General features: G+C 40.4%; 1 protein-coding gene across 1 annotated transcript in view; it reads right to left on the bottom strand.

Moving 5' to 3' along the window:
• Window positions 1–22764, bottom strand: part of LOC126986754 (zinc phosphodiesterase ELAC protein 1-like) — a 59001-nt gene that overhangs the window by 13140 nt on the left and 23097 nt on the right. Inside the window, exons 2-4 of the mRNA XM_050843133.1 lie at window positions 20961–21118; window positions 12094–12230; window positions 17–173 (exon numbers count right to left, since the gene is read on the bottom strand). Of these exons, the coding sequence (XP_050699090.1) occupies window positions 17–173; window positions 12094–12230; window positions 20961–21118 (452 nt within the window). The remainder of the gene's footprint in view (window positions 1–16; window positions 174–12093; window positions 12231–20960; window positions 21119–22764) is intronic.

Here is a 22764-nt window from a genome sequence, read left to right as displayed (position 1 = left end):
CCCCATACACACGCACCTAAGGAGGTGGGACAGAGGGCTGGCATCTTTTGTGTCTCCAATAATGACTACGGTTCTCCCAGGAATAGCAAGACCTGTCACCTCCTGCGGCTGCACTACCCTTCCGTCGCTCATTGTCACACTACGCCCAGCCTTCAGCTGGCCATATACTGGTCCTATGTGAGCAAAGAGACAGAAAACAGATAGTGTATCTTTCCTTTCATACATTGTAAAACTTAAGATAAAAATTGTGGTATAATGTAAATAAATAAGAATACTGAACCAAACTGAACTGAACAATGTACTTATTCATTTGAAAAAAATAAGTCCTTTCTAAACACATGGAAGCCCTCCAAGAACTATAAGTGAAGTGGAAATGACTAGTCTTACACAATTAAAATGAGATACAAAAATACCATCCATACTGCACAACATAATTAAAAATCTATACAATCATACTTTTTGATTCAAGTGAAAACATCATCCATGCTAAACAACATATTTAAAAATTCCTACAATCATACACTGAATGCAAGTGAAAATGTAACCAATTCTGTACAATCATACTCCTTGAATGCAAGTGAAAATATCACCTTAGCTGTACATTTTTTATCAATTTTTTGCAATCATACTCTTATCAAGCAAAGCAAATATCACCCATACTGTAAGACATTTTTTTCTAATCCAAACAATCATACTTGGCTCTGCATCCATGTTATGTTCTGGAAAACAGGATACTTTGTCACCCAGACATTAAGTGATTGGTTTAGTGACTTAGTGTATATATATATATATATAAATATATATATATATATATATATATATATATATATATATATATATATATATATATATATATATATATATATATCATTTTTTACAGTATTACAGAAGGTTTCATCAGAGTTACAGAGAGAGAGAGAGAGAGAGAGAGAGAGAGAGAGAGAGATTTACAGAAAATCAGACCACACAGACCCCATTGTCCGTGTGGTCTGATTTTCTATAAATCTCTCTCTCTCTCTCTCATACTGTAAAACTTATGAAACTGCATTTTAATACTTTTAAAATGATGACTGACATATATATATATATATATATATATATATATATATATATATATATATATATATATATATATATATATATATATATAGATAGATAGATAGATAGATAGATAGATAGATAGATAGATAGATATATATATATATATATATATATATATATATATATATATATATATATATATATATATATATATATATATATATATACTCGGCCCACGATTTAACGGATTAAAAGGGGGGAAGGGTGGTCCGTTGCTTGAAAATACGGTTTTAACGTTTCTAAAGCCGGTGTCACACCGGACAAATCTATCCAGCCTCCCTTCTAGCTCGGAACATTTATATTTATATATTTATTTTTTCTTTTTTGTTATGATCCGGGCTGCCAGGCGCATGCGTGCAGACACCCCCAGCCATGCGCCGGGCCCGGCCCCGAACTGCTGACGGGCGCCTGATGACGGTGATGGCGATGATGAGCATTAGCGGCGAGGCCACCGCATCGGCGGCACCCGAACGGCATCTCCATCAGGGCGAGGCCCGGCCCGGCACGCGGGCTTGAGCATCTGACAGGCAGCTGATGGTGGTGGTAATGATGGATGTCGGCGGCGTGACCCCCTCATCGACACCGCCCGGGCAGTGCTTTCAGTGGGGCCCGTGTGTGTGTGTGTGTGTGTGGTTGTGTTTATTGTGGGCCTGGGATCCTCTATTTGCTAATTCTTGTTTTCCTCATGTTGCGTGGGACTTCTTTCTTTTCTTCCATCTCTTCTTCTTGAAAAAGAAGAGATGGAAGCAGGGAAAGGGGTCCCGTGCAACATGTGGAGGATGGGAATTGACAAATTGAGAAGCCCAAACCCATAATAAACACAGCCACACACGCGCAGGCACCGATGGGGATGCCGTTCAGGTGCCGCCGATGCGGGGGCCTCGCCGCCGACGCTCAGCATCACCATCACCGTCATCAGCCGCCCGTCAGCTGTTCGGGGCTGGGCCCGGCGCACGGCCAGGGCTGTCTGCACGCGTGCGCTTGGCCAACCACATGGGTGGCCAAGCGCAAAATGTCGACGGTTTTCAATTTTCCCCATTGAGGCAGACACACACTATACGATGCGTCCTGTCTGGTGGCCTAAAAGTGGGCGGAGCTAGAGGCCATGAGGCAGTATCTGTGTGTGTAATTTGTGCAGCGCGGCCTCACGACACGGTCCGATGGCTTTCTGTTTAGGGTTTTGACGTTTCTAAAGCCGGTGTCACACCGGACAAATCTGTGTCCATTGAGGTTTTGTGGTCTGTTAAATCCGAAATTCGTTAACTGGAGACAAAAATATAGGCGATAACCGATACCCGATATATATCCACAATTCCGATACTAGCCTGCAATAAGTCCGACAGGCGAAAACGATACTATATTGATATTTCAAGTAAAAAACATAAATGAATTCAAATTTTCATCATATATATTTTAGAAAACTTACAAAACCTAAAAAACACGTGTTGACACGTACCTATGGACGGTAATACTAGAAACGCCTGAACCGGTTTTGTGTTATTTGGCGTCCCCACTGTCAAAAGCTGGCGCTTTTGTTTACAAACACTGGTCTCTCGTGAACTGCACATGCTCAGACCAGCAAGCGTAGACCTGTAGAGTCTCACAAAGCTTTTTAACCGTAAGTAAGAGTTGCTGGAAAGCTGAATCAGACATACGGTACCACTACCACCATTCCCGCTGTTTCTAGAACGACACTCTGTACGAGTTGTATTTATATGTACAGAGTCACGTTCTAGAAACAGCGAGGATGGTGGTACTGTATGTCTGAATCAGCCTTCCACTAACTCTTAATGTGTTAAAAAGCTTTGTGAGACTGGAAAGGGCTACGCTTATTGGTCTGAACATGCGCAGCTCATGAGAGAGCAGTGTTTGTAAACAAAAGCGCCAGACTTTGACGATGGGACACCAAATAACACAACACCGGGTACCTTCAATACCATGACATGCTCACAAACGAATATGGAATATCAAATTTGAGGCAGTGAATAATAATTTTGGGGGACAAAGTTAAATGATTTTTCTCTTTGATATATTGATTTTTGAGTCTAACATAAAAAATAACCTAGTATTTTAATGTTGATGATCTAAGTATGAAATCTCTTCACCGAAGATATTTCATACCCCGAAGTCTTTTTCATACAACACCAGGCGCCCGGGCCACGCATGCGCAGTTGGGAGGACGTTTTTTTTCTTCTTTTTAAAAAAAGTAGCGGTAATCGCTAGTTTGGTTACAAAAGTAACGAAGATACCGATATATATTTAAATAAGTAGCGGATGGCCGATAATCCGATTTAGTTATCAGCGATAAAGTATCGCGATAACGCCCAGCTATGATATAAATATATATATATATATATATATATATATATATATATATATATATATATATATATATATGATATATATATATATATATATATATATATATATATTTAATGAGGATTGCAACTTATGTACATTTTACTATTGTACAAATTTTGTTTCGAGAAATATTCATACATACAAATTCATATTTATTATGTTTCTATTTTCTTGACTTTTATATTATATACATAAAAAATACATATACACTGAAAAATTGGTTAGCTTTCAATTGATTTAGGATACTATAAACATGAATTATTTTTTTTATAGAAATGAAAGGGCTATGTAGTAAAATAATCGAAAACACGAAATTATGAGGCAGGAGCTGTGCGCATGCACTGAAAGGCAGCATATCGTACTCCACTTGGGTAGGCGTTGACTGAGTGGATAGTGTGATCACCCAGTGTGACAACGCGGGTTTGCGCCCCACCCGGCGCCACGAGTAAGGGTTTTTCAATCACCACGGAGTCACCCAAGACTACGCACATGGTGTCCAGAAGACCACCTATTAATCTACTCTAGATTATCTCTAAAAGAGAGGACCAATGATGAGCTTCGGGGGGCCGCATGACTTAGCAAGATGGCGCCACTATAAACATTTGCCTACGCCACAATGGGCTAGGGCCTACCATCAAGCCCTACCAAAAAAGACTACCTGCGCCACAGGCGTCGAAATATATATATATTTTTTTTAAATTAATGATCAAATTCTTAAGCAGTATACACAGCAGCAGAACTGTTGAGCCTCGATGGGCAGGCTGGCAGACTGATTCAGCAACTGCGTAGCTAAATTGAGGGCCCCAGGAACATAGGGGCTCAAGCGCCGACTCCCCGAATATGGAGATATTCATATGAAAAGAACTGGCAACTCTTCCTCTGTCTGGCTATGGCGTTTGCAACACTGTTTTGCAGCTTCAATAAGGTTAAAAGTCTTGTATTACCTAGTGAAGTCACTACTTAATCGACTTGGGAAGCACGTGTTGTGTTTAAGTGTTTAGTGGTTGAGCCCAATGGCGTGTCCGTTCAAGACCAGAGGCCCAAGTTCAGCGAGAGGGAGCCAGCCAATGAGAGCATAAGACGCATAGCCTATAGCCATCTCTCGTCCAATCAGCGTTTTTTTCCATAAGAAACGCATCACCGTGCTGCTAACTAGCCTTCCTCCCCCTTCCTCCCCCAGTCCTCCGTAACCTGTTGACTGCGAATTTCCTACAAGAAGACCTCACCAAGCTACAGGAATGGATCAAAAAGTGTCTGCTACAACTCAATGAAGAAAAATGCAAAGTCCTGCACCTTGGGAGGGGATATAAAGCAAACCAATACCACATGGGAAACACTCCACTATCCACCACAGAGGCAGAGAAAGACATGGGACTGTATGTTATCAGGCTACCTGTGAAAGCCAAAGTTGTTCCAATCGCAGCAGACGGGTTAAACCTCGTTGTAGTAGGATGCGCTGGTTCTTGTGTTCACAGATTCTCTTTGTTTACCCCATTACATTACGATAATGGCCTCAAGTAGCAGTGAAAGTGAAGCAAGTGATGCCCTTGGTCTGTCTCGTGGGCGTAAACGTACAAGAAACCCATTTGAATGGAAGAAACATAGCGTGAAACTGCTATGAGACGCTGGCCAACCTTACACAAGCCGATCAACAGGTTTGAACATGGAAGCCAGGAAGACTGGGCCTCCGTGTCATGATGGATGTTTCAGAAAACTTACAATGCCTGTGGTGGAAGAACTTTTCGCAGACAATTATGGTCTGGCCGATTACGATAAGCAGACTGCTGACATACAGTCACTGGTGTCCTCCAAGCCTGTGAAAAGATGACGTGTACCGCAAGGGCAAGACGCTCCTGTGCGTAGCCAGACACATGAGTACACTCGGCCCTTGATTTAATGGATTAAAAGGGGGCAATGGTGGTCCATTGCTTGAAAATACTTACATACAATAAATACCGGTATACAAAAAAAATACTTTAAAAATTATCTTAACCACTTTTCATGTCTTTTCTTGGGGCTACTTTTCCACTTTTACTAGAGGACGCATCAACATAATAACTCGCGGCATACTGTTGTAGCTTTTGTTTACTGTTATGAATATCGGAAACTGTTTGTTTCTTAACACCATATTCATCACACACGCTCGCTACACTCAACCCACATTCTAGTTTCTCTATCAAATCAAATTTCTGCATCACTGTTAGATTCACACGTTTACATTTTCTTGTTTGGGAGGCATCTTGGCACAAAACAAACACCAGAATCAAAGCAGCAACGGACATTAACATGGTGCAATTTACCGCTATGTATATCATCATCATCATCATTTCATCGACGCCTACTCCTAGGAGCTCCCACCAGGGGATGGCCACAGCAGAAGAGCTTCCAATTTTCTCTATCCAGACACTCCCTCCTTGCCTGCTCAAAGTTTCTCAAAGATCTTTCCCCCCTCTCCCTAATGTACTCTTGCACCCTATCCCTCCATTTCACTGGAGGTCATCCTCTAGCATTCCCTTCCTCTATCTCACTCACATACACCCTTCTGGTCATCTTACTCTCCTCCATTCGCTCAATGTGGCCAAACCACTTTAAAGTCTGTCGCTTCACTTCTTCCACCACTCCACACTTCTTCCCTTCACCCCTGTGACACATTCCAAAATGCTCGTACACACTTTCATTACTCATTCCATCCATTCTACTCACACCACAAGCACTCCTCAAATAACTCATTTCCACTGCCTGCACTCTAGACCTCAGACTTTCATACCAGGCCCACATATATATATATATATATATATATATTATATATATATATATATATATATATATATATATATATATATATATATATATATATATATATATATATATATATATATATATATATATATATATATATATATATATATATATATATATATATATATATATATATATATATATATATATATATATATATATATATATATATATATATATATATATATATATATATATATATATATATATATATATATATATATATATATATATATATATATATATATATATATATATATATAATAGGTAGCTACTTGCAAACATAGTTAGCCTTCATTGTCACCTACCTAGAATGACTGCTATTCCTGTAGATCTGAAGTGTTGTAGATGTCAGCTGTCATAAGTTCCAGCAATGCATGCAAGCTTTTCTCTACAAACACTAGGCATATCAAGAACACTAACTATATGTTTTGCACTTTCAACTATCTTCTTATGTTTTGCCCCAGCACCATGCCTTTCTATTTCTGATTTACCCGCCTTTCCATCAGAATTACACAATTTAGAATGGAAATACATTGGCCCCTTGCCGCTTCTTGTCAGCCAACTTTTAAACAATGGGTCACTTTCCCATTTTTCTGTGTATTTTTGCGTGTACAGCTGTCATTTCCGCTTGGCTGGAGGACTAGACATGACTACTGTGTATAGTAACAAAAATGAGAACTTAACTGAGTGACAGTGTGAGACAGACTGAGGGAGAATATCTGGTAAGAAGCAGCCAGGGTGAATACGCGTCTCGGTCTCGTAGATTCAGCTAGCTAGCAGGGGCGAGGGAGGGAATGGGAGGGATGGTACACAGGTCTCATACAAGTCATGACACCATAAGAGGATGAGGGAAGGAAGAGTGAACGGTAGGGGAAGGATATAGTGATCGAGAGAGGCCTCACAAGTAGGTTGAAACGCAATTGACCTGTACCATACACGTCAGACAAACAGGAACGAAGATTTGTAACTTGAAAGAAACAATAACTTATTTCTGATGATGGATTTAAGATTGTTCAGCATATTATTCAAAGAATACAAATACTATTCCCAAGTATTCGAATACGCATGCGAATACTTTGATGTCAGATGACAAGTATTCAAATACGAATACACCCAAATACTGTATTCGAATGTATTCGAATACGAATACCGAATACGAATACCCCATCCCTGGTGGGAGAAAAGCTTGGAGGAAGAATACGGTGTATTATTCCTCCAAGGAGAAAAGAATACAGCAGTAAAACATAAATGAAAAGAACAAGTGTAATAGTAGAAAACAAACAAAAGGATGGAAAAGGGAAAAGCAGAAAGACCAAGGTAGGCTAAAGTAAAAGGAAAATAAAATAGAAAAGCAAGGCACCATGTAGGCAAAGTGTACGGAAAAACAGAGCTCAGAGCAGAGTGAAGTATCTAGGTGTGTATCTAGTATTTGAGTCTAAATAACCAAGAAGGACCTAAGAAGCGATTCAAAGCGGTACAGGTCTTCCTCTTCTTCAGCCATTGGTGGACCTGACAGCTGATTCTACAACATTATAATCCATCCCCGCTGTAGCATATCGGTTTTAAGGGGGGCGCCTACGGGGTATTTTTTGACGAATATATTTAAAATTGGACGAGTACATGCTTTTCACTCAGCGTGGCCGGGAAACCTTAAATTACCCTGTGGTGAGGTTTGTTTTCGTAAAATTAAAACCCCTCCCCACTGGCGGGGCTTTTGCATCATAGTCGGACATGCGTGTCATAAGAGGCTCATGTCAACATATGCGGTATCATTCGTATATACGTAAAAATTGCATTAGAATATTTTATTTCTTCGTAAATTTTGTCATCTGTCATCCTCTCTTCTTCGCGCGGAGAGGCAGGGGAGGAAGAGAGGTGCCACCGCGCCAGTGCCAAGCGAGAGATAGATGGGAAGAGTGTGTCATACTTTTCTCTCCTCTCCAGCCAAAAAACGTCCTTACAAATGATGTACAAGCGCAAGGCAACCAGAAAAAGAGTCACCAACATCAAGAGGGCTTATGGAGCGGCCAAACCTCAGAAAACAAGCAAGAGAGTAGCGTAGAAGCAAGGCACTCCCATGGCACTCGCGCTACGCGGGAGTGCCGCGGGCCCAGATGCCTGATCATTCTCCAGTAAGTCAACAAGATATACACAATAATATGTGAAAATCTCATGCCAATCAAATAAATGCAAATGGCAAGACAGGAATGAAATGTAAAAAAATCTTTAGGAGCCAATATCTCGAAGATTAGTTTTTTAAATTTAAAATAATTTCACAAAATCAGTAAAAAGTCTGATCGACTTTTGTTAGGTATCAGTTGAGACTACAACTAAAGGGCAATTTTTTGTTGGAAATAGACTTTCAATAATGTCAAAAGAAAACGGGACACAGAGAGGAGAAAATAATAATTGACAAAAGATTGTAATTTTTTTCTTCAAAGACAAAACAAAAAATCAAAAAGTTACTTCCAACAAAATGTGGATGAGTAAACAAAGTTTTTATGGTATTTTTTTTCAAAACGATTAACTGAAAAATAAAGCCTGTGAAACAAAAAAACAAAAAATACGCTTTGTTTGAGTCTCTCCTAAACTTCACCCGAATTTGATGAAATTCACAGAATAACATGCCTTTACAGTAACAAACGCACCATACAATTTTTTTCATTCTTGGTCAATAAAATTCTGAAAGGCAGGGCTTTCGTCTGAAGCTTGTTTGAAATCAATATCTTTCTTAGAAGTGAAGTTATTGTTGATAAACTTTAGATGCAGTTTTCTAAGTTTTTTAAAAATGGCGCTCGAGCCCCTATGGTCATGGGGCCCTCAATTAAGGTTTTCTTAACTGCTCTGGGACTAGAAATGAGAAAGCCAAGAAGAAGTAGATATATGTTCATGAGCCTAACGACATAAGTTGACATAACTTCCCTCTATCATGTCACTGGGGTAACTGAATATGAATGAGTTTAAGAGAGTCTTGCACTCACTGCTCAGAGGTGGGTGATGGTAATGTCAAGAGAGCTTGGGACACGTGGCAGGGCGTTAAGCTTGGTGTAGCCACAAGTGAATTAGTCGTACACCTAACATCTTGCACACGACGCCGTCTCCAGATATTCTAGCATCTCTAAATATTCTACTATATCGGCAAAAATAATCGATTTCTAAATGTATCCTTAGCTGCGACCATACTGCAAGTCTGGTGTTGCACACAGACACTTCATTCCAGCAAAAAGAAATGTAATTGCAATCTTGCTATCTATTCTAATTTTCCTCTATTGTCTAAAACGTTACTTTGAAAATCTTTGTTGGCGAAATCCTAGTGTAAGTTTGTTTGTTTTCAACAAAGATACTTACTGGTTATGATCTTTCGCCTTTGTCTGATGATAGTCACTGGGAGCTTAACGATTGAATGAAAGTAGAGAGGAGAGGAGGTGGCAGCCCAGCCAATAAAACCCAGCTGGATCGGCAGGCAGGCACGGATCCATGAAAAAAGTTTGGGGGGGCCTGATGCCAGGATTTTTGCGGGTGGAAGGGGCATTAGCATAATTGGTTCGCCATTCTCGGCATTCCTGCTCCTGAATAACTGGTGGACTGACCTGAATCAATGAGCATAACAACTGGTCATGGTGCCAAAGCATTCCTGGGTGTTTCTCTTCGAATCCGAATGAGACGGCCGAAACCTCTGAGAAAAAGCACTGTTATAGCTGCAGCGTGTTTTGAGCTAGTGTTTCTGTATCCACTCAGGACCATGGGGGGGCCCGGGCTCCCATGACCCCCCCTGGATCCGCCAATGTTGGCAGGCTGGTGGCCGGGAGGAAGTCTCGAACCCGATTCAAATAATGAAATATTGAAATTGCGGAAAGTGAATGTCGAAACAACAAGCGTAATGAAAGTTGTAAACATTCACATGACAGTAATTACTTCTGAGAAATATGTGAACAGCTTTCATTCAAGGAAAGATATGGCTAAAAGACAACTACAGTACCCTCTTGAGTTTCGCGATCCTCGAGTTTAGTGCTTACATAGTCCTAAATTCTTACCATCACGACTTTCGCGCATTACCGCCAAGAGTTTCACGTTGCTTTGACATGTCTGGGTCACGTCTACCTACCGTCAGCGTCATGCCTGCTGCCTTAAAAGGCGGTGTCCAGCCATTGGGGCTATGGGCAACCGCAGTTGCTCGTATGCCCAACCGGGAGCGAGTTGTTGGTTGTCCTTATGAATGGAAAACGGTTGTGAGTACGAGCGTGGGTACGTGGGTACCAAACGGCTGCATGTAAACAAACAGACGATGGCAGTGGCTGAGGAGTGAGGAGCAGTGGAAGATGGCCCACCAAAAGATTTGTAAAATGGACTGGCAGAGCTGCTTTGTTTACTAACTGATTAACAAAATAAGAGAACACCCCGTGCTGGGGAACCACAGTCCAAAAATCTTTTTCTCAAGTCTGTGAAAATTGTAGATCTCTCAGTGTTGTTTTCCTTTTCTTCTTCTTCTTCTTCTTCTTCTTTTGACCTGTAATGCATGGCAGCGACAGTGAAAAGTAGTGAAAAATTGCAAAAGGGCATAGAAAAGCAAAATCAGGAAAAGAAAAGGACAGAAAATCACCTAAGTTCAGGGTGAAGTGTATTAGTGCACACTGTTAAGTAACTAAGGGCCGCTTTCGCAGTCATTTTGTTTGTTTTGATCGTTACCAATGGTGGCAATCGCCGCTTAGTATTTCACGTGAAACTGGCCGATGGGGTAGTGGCGGCTGCAGACGAAGCGAGAGATGTTGAGTGTATGGTAAGTGCGGGGCTAGGCTAACCCCGCAGCCGCCACTACCCGATCGGCCAGTTTCACGTGGAAATGCTATAGCGGCGACCGCCGCCACTGGTAACGATCAAAACAAACAAAATGACTGTGAAAGTGGCCCTAAGTGCATGTTTTGAAGTATAAAAGTGTGTAGAAGGAGGACCTAAGAAGCGATACAAAGCGTTACAGGTCAAAAGAAGAAGGTCCACTACACTGGCCGGTGTTGCGAGAAATATCTCCCCGATGAAATTAATCATTCTCCTGTCCACCATGCATGCGCGCTGTGGGAATACACAGCATTAAAAGTATTAATTTGCCTGGTTTTGTTCTAGTCTGTCCGCTTGTGATCTTTGAGAGCGCTGAGGGAAATATGGAAACAGTAAACAAGTTGAACCTCTCTGCGAGCTATTTTGCGGTGGCGGCAGCAGTTTACATTCAATAGGCATTGAAAAGTCAATCATGATATTAGTGATTTCATGTTATTTTAACAGAAAGAGTTAGCAGATTTTTTCATAACACACAGAAAACTACCAAAAAAATATAGGTTTGTCCAACTGTTCCATGGGAGACCACGAGCGACCGCCCTTACTTTAGCAGACAACACCACGTGGATCACAAGCGTGTATTCAGAACTGCCAGCCAATTGTAAGGCAGCCGCCTTCAACTGTGGCTTAAAAACAAACTGTTCTTACCTCCTATTTTCTGCCTATTAACAAGGTACGTATTTTGAGATAACAAGGGAGCAAAGTCGAAAAAATTGTGATAACAAGGGAGTAAAGTCAGAAAGTCATTATTTTACATGGGTTGGAACCAATAAGCGCTTTTAAATGTTTTTCAATACCTCGAGTTTCGCGATCCTCGAGTTTAGCACCATACCTTCGGAATGAAGCAAACGCAGAACTAGAGAGGGTACTGTATATCAATCATTAGGCCAACATTACTATACACATTTGTAATCTAGAAGCTACATTTCAAGAAACACACTGATTCATCTTGTAACTCAAGGTATGTACCTTAATTTGTATCAAAGAAAACACACTTACCTGGAGGAATTCCAAGAGAAAGTAACTTGGTTGTGTTGAGCGAGCCAGGTTTATTTCTTTCTCTAATAACAAACCCATAGGTTGGGACTCTGTGATGGACCCATCCTGCTTCCACACGCCAGAATTCGTCATCTCTCCTAGAACAATTATAATTACAATAAAAACTCTTGCAAATCTCCATAAACAAAATTAAAATGTATCAGACTTATGAATGTACCAATGTACCAAATGTACCAGTTTCAAGGACATAATATTATGTATGTAAGGAAAAAAAGAAATGTCTATAGTACCAAATCTTTAAAATATGGAGAAATTTATAAATATGTACTTTTTAAGGAATCAGTTTGACATGAGTGGAACAAAAAATATGACTATAGTCCAACCAAACTGTCGAGTCCGTTTGGGCGTTGGCTCCCGCAGGTCCATTTCTCCCCTCTGCCCTGCCACACGGTCCCAACACCTATTTTTTCCTATCATGAGTTACCTTTACTTTACATATGAGAGGAAGAGATATGTGTTGGGACTGTGTGGCAGAGCAGAGGAGCCTCCGCCCAAACGGACTCGACAATTTGGTTGGACTATAGGTACGTTATAGCAAAATAGCTGATTACTTGGTTCTGGAAGCCATGCTGTTTCTACGAATGGGTATAGAAAGAAACAGCTATGAGAAGGTTTAAAGGAAGATTATTAGCTACGTTCATTTAATGCATGTGAATGAAAAATAGCATGAGCTAAATGAAATTTGCTGGGTAGACATTTTGGGACCGGGTACTAGGCAGAGTTACGGACCAGGGTCATTGTGGAGCATCTACTGGCAATATCTGGGTCACTGATCTAGTTTTTCCTGATAATGCAGTAACCCTTGCGGAGTCGCTGGAGGTCTGATGATGGCGTTTGAGGCACTGTACGAGAAGGCGAAGCACTTGGGATTTCAGGTCTCCTGGACGAAGACCGAGTTACAGGTCTTTGGAGGCATAAACAGTTCTTGCGTGTGGCAAAGACAATGAGATCTCAGAAAATTTAACATAGTGTAGTTCAGAACTACGGTGGGTCTCGCCAGGAATCCCTTATGCAAGCATTAACCAGCATCTGCATGGAGTCTGCTACGAGCGTTCTACTTGTTATTTTGCTTTCATAACTGCCTCCTGATCATCTCTTTGACATTTTGGTGAAACTTTTGCTGTTGCCTTAAATATCTCAAAAGCTTTTGACTAAGTCTGGCAAATGTCATTGCTTTCTAAACTACCCTCCTATGGATTGTATCACACTATCTGTACTTTTATCTTTAGTTTCCTTTCAGGCCAATCTATCTGCTGTGCAAGAAGGTCACTATTCTACCCTTAAACTTATCTGCAGGGCCTGTTCTCTATCCTACTTTTTTTCTATTGTCCATTTATATTTCCTTAAGACAAACTGCTCTATTCATCCTTATTGGGATAACTTTACTCTGCATTACTCAACACTTTTTAATGAAAGGCCCTCTCAACAGGAATTACTCCTCGAGGCAGGACACAACAGAACGTCAATCTTACTATCATTTTGGAATGTGGAAAGACTTTCAATGCCTCGAAAACTCAATTTTTCAACCTGGCACAACTCAGCACAATCTTCCTGACATCTATCCCCACTTCCTTGATAACATTCAGCTGTCCCCTTCAACACTACATGCAAATATATTTGGTCTATTCTTAACTCAAAATCTCAACTGGAAACTTCAGAATTCATCTCCTAATAAATCAGCTTCCTCAAGGTTAGGCATTCCGTATTGTCTCCACCAGCTTTTTACCCCCTCCTAGATAATATCCATATACAGGTGGGATCGACATAGACTGCAAAGTATCCCCTGCCAAAACTCACGTCGGCAAAGTGATAGGATACGGTTAATTGTTGACTTGCTGGGCGTGAACCAGGATTGCTCAGGTCTCTGAAACTTTAACAGTTGAGATCAAACTTGCATTAGCAGCAGATGAGCAAATACCTTGCCCGGAACACTGAGCAATGTAATACCACGGTAATTGTTGCAGTCCTATCGGTCCCCTTTCCCTTTCCAGATAGGGACAACCAACCCCCTTTTCCAGTCAAAGGAATGGCACCGAACTGCTACATGGCAGACAGCACCGCATGCAACAAACGGATCACGGCTTCATCCCCAACTTTCATCATCTCTGTGCTGATATTGCAGATCCCAACTACCTCTCCACCCTTCAACTTCCTCACAGCCTCTCACAATTCCGCAAGAAAGGGTGGAGCTTCATCTACTGGTGGATCAGCAGTCCCCATCTGCAACACAACCAGAGAAAGCTGTCTGCTGAGCAGGGTTGGTGGTTTAAACCAAATGGTTTAAACCATGGTTTAAACAAAAAAAATGATTTAAACCAACTGATAAAAACATTTTTTTTTTTTCTTTTGTGTGTATCTTTGTTAGTTTCATCAGTATTGTGGTTTTAACTATATGTAAGATTTTAATTATGTACAGCAGGGTTAGCAGTTTAAACCAGGGGTGTCAAACTCAAAACCCTTCGAGGGCCAATTCATACTCTGAAGTGCCGTCATGGGGGCTAACAAGGGCAGAAAATACATTGACAAGATTGAAGTTACCGTGATACCGCGGGCCATTTATGACTATCCTGCGGGCCATGAGTTTGACACCCCTGGTTTAAACCAAAAACCCATCAATAAAACCAGTGTTTTTTGTGAATCCTTCTTAGTTTCATCAGGTATTGTGGTTTTAATTATGTGGTTTTAAAATCTTTATTATGCACAGTCATTTTACTAACACCAGGATGAAAACGTCAGTTGGCAAACTCAAATCTCTATTCAAATGCTGTAACTTCAAAGTAACTGAAAACAACTTGCTGTAATGACTCTTCATTTGTACTATTTGTCCTTCCATTGCTTTACGGCAATTTTTACAAATTGCTCGGCAGCCTTTTCTGCCTTTAACAACCTTTTTTTTTTTTTAAATTAAAAATATAGTCTGGTTTTCTGCCTGTCATATTGATGAATAGTTCAAGACTAGGTTAATCACCAACAGTTTCAACTTTGTTTCTAATAACTTGAGTCTTGATAGTTAATGGTTTGATCACTGCATTATAATAATATCTCTGTGCCTGTTTGAATAGAATACAGTAAAACCCCGATTATCCGAAATGGAAGGGGGGAAGCCTCTTTCGGATAAGCCGATTTTTCGGATAATCCGGATTTATGGCCGCCATTTTGATCGCCGCCAGTTTGATCGTCGGCATTGTGTTCTGCTGTATGGTAAGGACGACTTTCTTCCTTTTCCCAGTTTCTTTCGGCATGGTGATGTAGAAAGAAGTGAGGTCGAAGCACAGGTAGAACGCGATGCGACTGCCCAGTGTGAAGTGTGTGACGCGACTGCCGCCGACTGACGATGTAAACAATGAAACCAAACAAACACGCCACGCTAAACAAAGTAGTACGCTTGAAACATGTGATGTAAATGTTTTATTGTATGTTTGTCTGTGTGTCTCCTTGTCTGGACCAGTGTATGTTGATACTTGTGAGCGTTGCAGATCTGAATTGTGAATGTTGCAGAGTGCGATTGTGAATGGTTGTGCAAGCTTGCAAGTGTGACCTTGATGCATCGTGCAGGTGGAGAAACAGTATGATGACTCTTATTATCGCGCAACTCGTATGTTGGAAGGGGAATGTGGCTTGGAGTGGAGTGGGGAGTTGTGTTTGTGTCGTTGTCTTGAGAGTACGGTGTGAGAGTAGTGCAGTAGTTTGTTCGTTCGCACCTACGTCCTTGCTGGGCGAAGGTGCGGACGTGGTGTTGTTGAGAGTTTGTTTAATGTTTTTGTCTAATACATTGATCTATTCGTTACAAGCTATTTCGGCAATACGTATTAGAAAGCATATTCATTTTAACTGTTCTTATCAATTTTAAATGTGTTAATATAGTACATATGTAGTTACTTTTATTAATTTTTGATGTTTTATAACGTTTTAGTATAGAAAAAAAAAATTTAATTGCATTATCCAGATCAATTTCGGATAATCCGGTTTTTCGGATAATCCGCTTTCGGATAATCGGGGTTTTACTGTATAATCAATAAAATTTCTAATATTTTTCATAGTTCAAGATAAAGATTAAAACACAATCATACTCACTTTTCTATACATTATTTGCTCTGTTTCTGTAATTAAGTATGTTTAGTATACAGTATGTATCAATTTAAATTACATGGTAGTTCAGCATATGCGTATCTATATATTTTCGGCGTTATGAGGTGACACGAGAAGGATTTAGCGCGTCATCTTATCCTCCCACTCACCCTCACATCACCTTCGCTGTATAGCACTGTTCAAGCACTGGAATGGTAGACACACGCACATGTTGCATTATTTCAAGACTTAAGACTTGCACATCTTTCAAATGTGTATTATCTTAGCCTTTTCTTGGGAGTTACAAGCCAAGACCCCTTACATAGGACCCGTTTTCGCACCAAACTTGCGCATCCCTCACAGCGGTCTCCCTCACTCTAGCTTAGTTAAAACACAAATTTGGTCTTTCACAACTTGTTTCCAATCAAGCACTGTCCACTCCCTCCACATTCCACACCATCACATCACCGACGCCCCTGTAACTAATGTGTGCAGCAGTAGATTACAAGGATGCAGAGGAGTTCATTGACTCAGAAACCGACGCCTATCAGCACATTTTAAAGATTTCTGGCTTCCTTTCTTTGATGCCACACTGTGAAGGGAGAATACGATACGAACGTCTTTATTTACTCCTAAAATCACGTTAAAATGGCTTCTCAGGGTCTTTATAAGCGCATAAAAATGTGATGCTGCAGCGTTTCCGCCATATTCGTCGATGCCTCCGAGGAACACGCCACAAATACTTCAAAGTTTTTGTGGCTCACAGCCTTTACTGCAGGTCAGGAACGGATCCTAGCACACTCTGATACTTAAGTCCACTTGTAAGACACAATAACACAGCTGGGATAGCGTAAGTCCTCGTAAAGTAGCGTACAATCCTGGGCATTGCTGGGCAGCGGAGGTCACTTTCTCCTTTCCCGCACAGACCCGCAGACTAGTAACCGAACACGAACAATACGCGTTCTGCGGTGATCAGGAACTTTAGGTCCTCAAACAGTACCAAGAGGAACGGTACCCTCATCTGATGTGTATATTGCTTTTTTCTGATGTTTTATTCACTAGATATATTATAGAATCTGGTCAACGTCTTTAACTTCCAGCACCTTATTATGAATATAAATGAAATAATATTAAAAACACCCCTGAATATACCAAAAATTATGCCAAATGAGTTTAGGCATAAAACTAAATTTCCAGTACGCCAACCAGGCCTGGAATATACCAAATTGGCATAATTATGCCAAACCTGGCAACCCTGGTGGGAAGGGAAAAAGTGACTCACGATTCTAGTCATTCAGAGCTGCGAGCTGCGGTCAGGAGCAAGGTGCAAAGTGAGAGTGTTGTGTACCAGTAGTGTATTACTGTAGCAGCGAGGTATACTGTACAGGTAACTCTCGATTTACACGAGTTTGGTTTACGCGTTTTTTAAATAACGCAGGGTCCAAAATCCAAAGAAATGTTTAATTTACACTTTTTTTCACTTATAAGCGATATTTTATGGATTGGCCACCAGATGTCTCACGCAACTGGACTCACACAGCGCCGCAGCCACACAGCTGAGCTCAGTTCTTTCCGCGCGCCACTTGAACAACAATACAGTACCCATGCTGCCACGCTACTCAACAATAGGGGTGGACAGGTACCGGTACTAATGGTACCAGCTATACGGTACGGTACCGGTACCAATACTAGCCAGTCGCTCATAGTGTCCCTCATTTCTTCCTCACACGAATGAGGCTGAGACTGAGTGGATATCTCGGCGATATGGATATTCTCTCTCTCTCTCTCTCTCTCTCTCTCTCTCTCTCTCTCTCTCTCACCACCACTTGAACAACAATACAGTACCCACGCTGTCATGCTACTCAACAATTGGGGTGGGCAAGTACCGGTACTAACAGTACCAGCTATACAGTACGGTACCAGTACCAGACTGCTCGGTACCGGTACCAATACTAGCCAGTCACTCATGGTGTCCCTCATTTCTTCCTCACACGAGTGAGGCTGAGACTGAGTGCCTGAGTGGATATCTTCGCGATATGGATATTCTCTCTCTCTCTCTCTCTCTCTCTCTCTCTCTCTCTCTCTCTCTCTCTCTCTCTCTCCACTGAATGATGTGAATATTTTTTTTTTGATACAAACCTACCTCTTGTTTGATTTACATTGTTTTTTATTAACACGACCTCTTCAAGGACACAATACTCGCATAAATCGAAAGTTACCTGTATATATGTATATATATATATATATATATATATATATATATATATATATATATATATATATATATATATATATATACCTACATATATATATCGAGCTTGCACAAGGTATTCTGAACTGCCACAGGGCTTCCCGGCCTGTGAGACTGTTTTTTTTTATTACATTACTTTATTCTCATTCATTGGAAATAAAACAGCATCGCTTCTCATACTTAGCCTACGTAATTGATCCATATCAAAGAAAATGGCTCTCATGCTTACCCTACGAAATTGATCCATGTCAAAGGTAAATATTTCTTCTTTCATGATTAGCCTACGTAACTGATCCATATACGTTTAATGAAGAGATTTTCTATTCTCTTTTTCTATTACTCTCTCTGTCCCACACGTCCTCTGCGTGTATCAAAACACACGAAAAATTAATCACAACAAGGAAAGGGTGTTCCCCAGCTGCCCGGGATTGAACCTGTGACCAGCGTGACAGGAGAGCCACTCCTTACCGAGTCGGCCAAAGAGGTACCCCATTCGCTGAATGGGTTATGGGAGGCTCACTCATCAGGCCGTCGCCGCACTACATATGAACATATAAGAACGTAAGGAGTCTGCAGGAGAGTGGTTTGCCAATACAAGGCAGCTTTCATTTCTTTCCTTTCCTTTCCTCTTTCATGCTTAGCCTACGACATTGATCCATATAAAAAGTATGCTTTCTTTGTTCATGCTTGGCCTACGTAGTTGATCCATATCAATGAAAGGGGTTTCCTCTATCATGCTTAGCCTACGGAATTTGACCATATCAAAGAAAAGATTTCCTCTTTCATGATTAGCCTACGACACTGATCCTTATCAAAGAAATATACTTTCTTTTTTATGCTTAGCCTACGTAATTGATCCGTATCAAGGAGAAGACTTTCTTTTTCCATGTTGCCGGGGAGGGGGCCATTCATCATTCATGTCATTAGCAAGGGATGCAGTGCACTGTCTCACATAACTGGCTGTGAGAGACCACATGTTACGGGTAGCTGGGTTCGGGTTGAAAGGCGCGTGTGACTCATTGTGTGTGAGAGTCAGTGTTACCAACGTACAGAATGCCTTCCTTCTGAATTCCTAACAAATTGTCATTTTTTCTCATCTTCTGCTTCTTTTTATGCATGAACTTTGATGTCATTGTGTGTATATCTATATTGACAATGTAACAGAGAAGAGAGTGAGTAGACTGAATTCAGTGACTCTATAGGCTTCCCATACAAATATCTTTATCACTCTTGACAGACGACAAAGTAATGACAAGATATGCATGACTAAGATGAAAAATGAAACAAGAGACTCTATGCTAACTAGGAAAAAAAGATTCAAGGGTGTACAAGGCTCAGCAGTTTTATAGAAGCAATATAAAAATTGCGCTTCCAAGAGGTGTACAGCATGTTCCCGGAGAAGCCGCCTCAGAGGCGTACCGCAGTTTACGGGTTAATATTCCCCAGCGTCTCCACCGAAGCAAATCGACTCCTAGATCTCAGGCGCTTTCCAATGCATTCCCTGGCAGCCCATAGAGTTTTACGTTTGAAGGTACTCCACAGTCCTACAGGGTCCTCAACGGTACTGAGCACATTGGACCGATTTGAAACTGTCACAGCATATTCATGAGTACATGCCGGCAGGTCTTTCAGCCTCTCGAGACGGAACACAGTGTTGTTGCATCTTGAGATTCTTCTTAGCCTGACATGAAGCTTGAGTGTTGCAACAAGTCTATGATCAGTTCCAAAGGACTCAGCACTCCGGTCTAAGGTCGTTTGTATTTAGACAAACCTCGACTTCCTCAGCAGGACCTCTGACGTACAAGAAGGGTTCTAGACCTTTGCGAGTCTGGTATCGGTCCGAGTTGCCTGGCAGCTTGGCAGAATGAATATATTCTATATTCTCCAGTGTCTCCCTCGATACAATGCTACTCCTAGACTTTGGGCGCTCTCCAATGCACTCCTCGACAGCATTGCAAGTTTCACGCTTAAAGGTATCCCACAACTCTCAAGGGTCCACCAAATTACCAAGCACTTCGAACAGATTTGAGATTGCCACTGCATACCCGAGCTCATGCCTGGTCCCTCAGTTTCTCAAGATGGAAACCTTGATGAAACATCTTGATAATTTTTTTAACCTGATGCGTATCCTCAGTTTTGTAGTTTTGTGGTCGGTCGCAACCATTAAAATTTAAAGTACGTCTCATTAAATAGAATCATTGTTTGGCTTATCTCCAAACTTTACATGGTTTGAGGTGCACCTTGCATGTAGCAAAGAAAGCAATGTTTTCAGTTCAATAGAATTCAGTTGTAACAAAACCACAGATACCTCTAACACTACAGGTTCCTAAGTCACTCTGGCAAGCCTAATAATGTATCTGATTTTGGGAATGGGGAACCAATAATTCACAACTTTCTTTCTTAATATTGCAGAAAAATTAAGGGAACTATTTTTAATGTCATTTGATGAGACACCAATGCATATGTGAAATGCAATCATTACACTTACAAAAGCCATGATGCATTTCCTTGTGAGTCTTTGGTAGCCCTGATATGGATCCCTGGTAGCTGGTTGGGGAGGAGGGGGGAATTCCTTTCTCTGGAGCCCTCCTCAAACACTTGGCACTCCTCAGTCACTTGCTCTGGTTCCGGTAAAAGTTCATGTATCTGTGGAAAATGCTTCAATATTATTACTGTCACTAGTGCTAACAATATTGATTATTGTAATTGTATGACTTTTCTTTTAAGTTCAGGCTCATAGTCTTGGATATCTTGTAGGAACTTCTCATGTTTATGCCCTCCCTCAGTAATGCAAATTAAAATGAAGAATTTTTTTTTTTTAAATTCATTGATTTAAATTTTGATACAGGACAACAAAATGGAAGGGAAAAATAAACAAAGAAAATACATTATCTTGGCTGACTTGAGTTCATGAGCAAAACAGAACATACTGAAGTTTTTCCTTTTTAACGTGACAACAAAAAAGTACAACATTCTATTTTTTTTCACACAAAAACATAATATAAAAAATAAACTCAGGAAGTCCAACGATTTTTTAATGGACTGTACTTCTTATTGTAAGCTATTTTTCTCAGATGTGGAGTAAAAATTAAAACAATTCTAGCCTACACTTAGGTAAATTATATAAACAATTTAAAAACATCTTAATTCTTACTGTTGACAGCGCATCAGCAGATAGTAGTTGTTGCACTGATAAAATGACATCACTGGCCAATACACTTGAATGTGATTTCTTCCATTCAGTAGCTGAAAGTCTTGGCCACAGAATTAATAAACTCAGATGCACAAAAAGGTGATGATTTTGCTTGAAATTTCATAAAGACAGACATGTGAGGGAAGCTTTTCATTGTACTAGTATTTTGCTGTGCTCCACTATATGCTTTTCCTTGCAGTGATGGATGAATGAGGTTCACAAAAAGATGAGGTTTTGTTATTGCAATTGCTTTGTTTCCAACGCGTCATTTTTTGGACAAATATTTATAAAAAAATCACAAAAAAAATAGTTGTTAACGCACCCTAGCCAAAAGTAATTAATTCCAAGATTCATTGTTGTTAAGTTTTAGTTGGTCTTTAAAGTTGAACAGTAATTCTGCAATTATCAAATCTGAAGATTGGTTAGCTCTCAATAAGATCTTAACCCGTAAGAGATCTCAAAATGGTATCAAAAAAAAAAAAAAAAAAAAGAGTTAAAGTTCAAAATCGCCATTTTTAAATGTCCCGCTGGGGCTTTAAATTTGGCTCACTCAGTGATGCTGCCAGACGTACGATTTTGGAGCGAGGCTACATTTTTTTTTTTTTTTTTTGTATCGTTTTATCAATATTTTTTTCATCTACGAAATACATGTGTATAATGGATACTTATTCATAAAGAAAAACACATGTTTTCATACAAAAATTATTCAATATGCAAAATTTGAGTACTCTTTCACAATTTTTTTTTATTTTTTTTTTATACTTACATACTCTACCCAAGCTTCTCAGAATAGCAGCAGGGTATGATATTCTTCAAAACAAGGCTCAATGCATAGAGATATATCACACTCATGGCAGTAGTAGCGAGTGTTGCTCCGTTTTCTTGGTTGTCTTTTTGTGTGACTGTTTTCATCCCAGGAATAATTGTAAAATTCACACACCTGGCTATCTGCTCTGAGTGCTTGCACTTTTATTCCTGAGCTTGACTCGTCAAAATTGTTAACTTGTGGCTCAAAATCTGTCCCATCTATCCAGTCCCATCTGCCAGCAGGCCTAACTGGGTTAGGTGCAGCAGATACCCTTCCCCTATCCCGGCAAAG

Source organism: Eriocheir sinensis, chromosome 62 (genome assembly GCF_024679095.1).
Source record: "Eriocheir sinensis breed Jianghai 21 chromosome 62, ASM2467909v1, whole genome shotgun sequence".
Taxonomy (NCBI): Eukaryota; Metazoa; Arthropoda; class Malacostraca; order Decapoda; family Varunidae; genus Eriocheir; species Eriocheir sinensis.
Note: the sequence above shows the minus strand (reverse complement) of the source record. Positions and strands in the feature narration are given on the sequence as shown.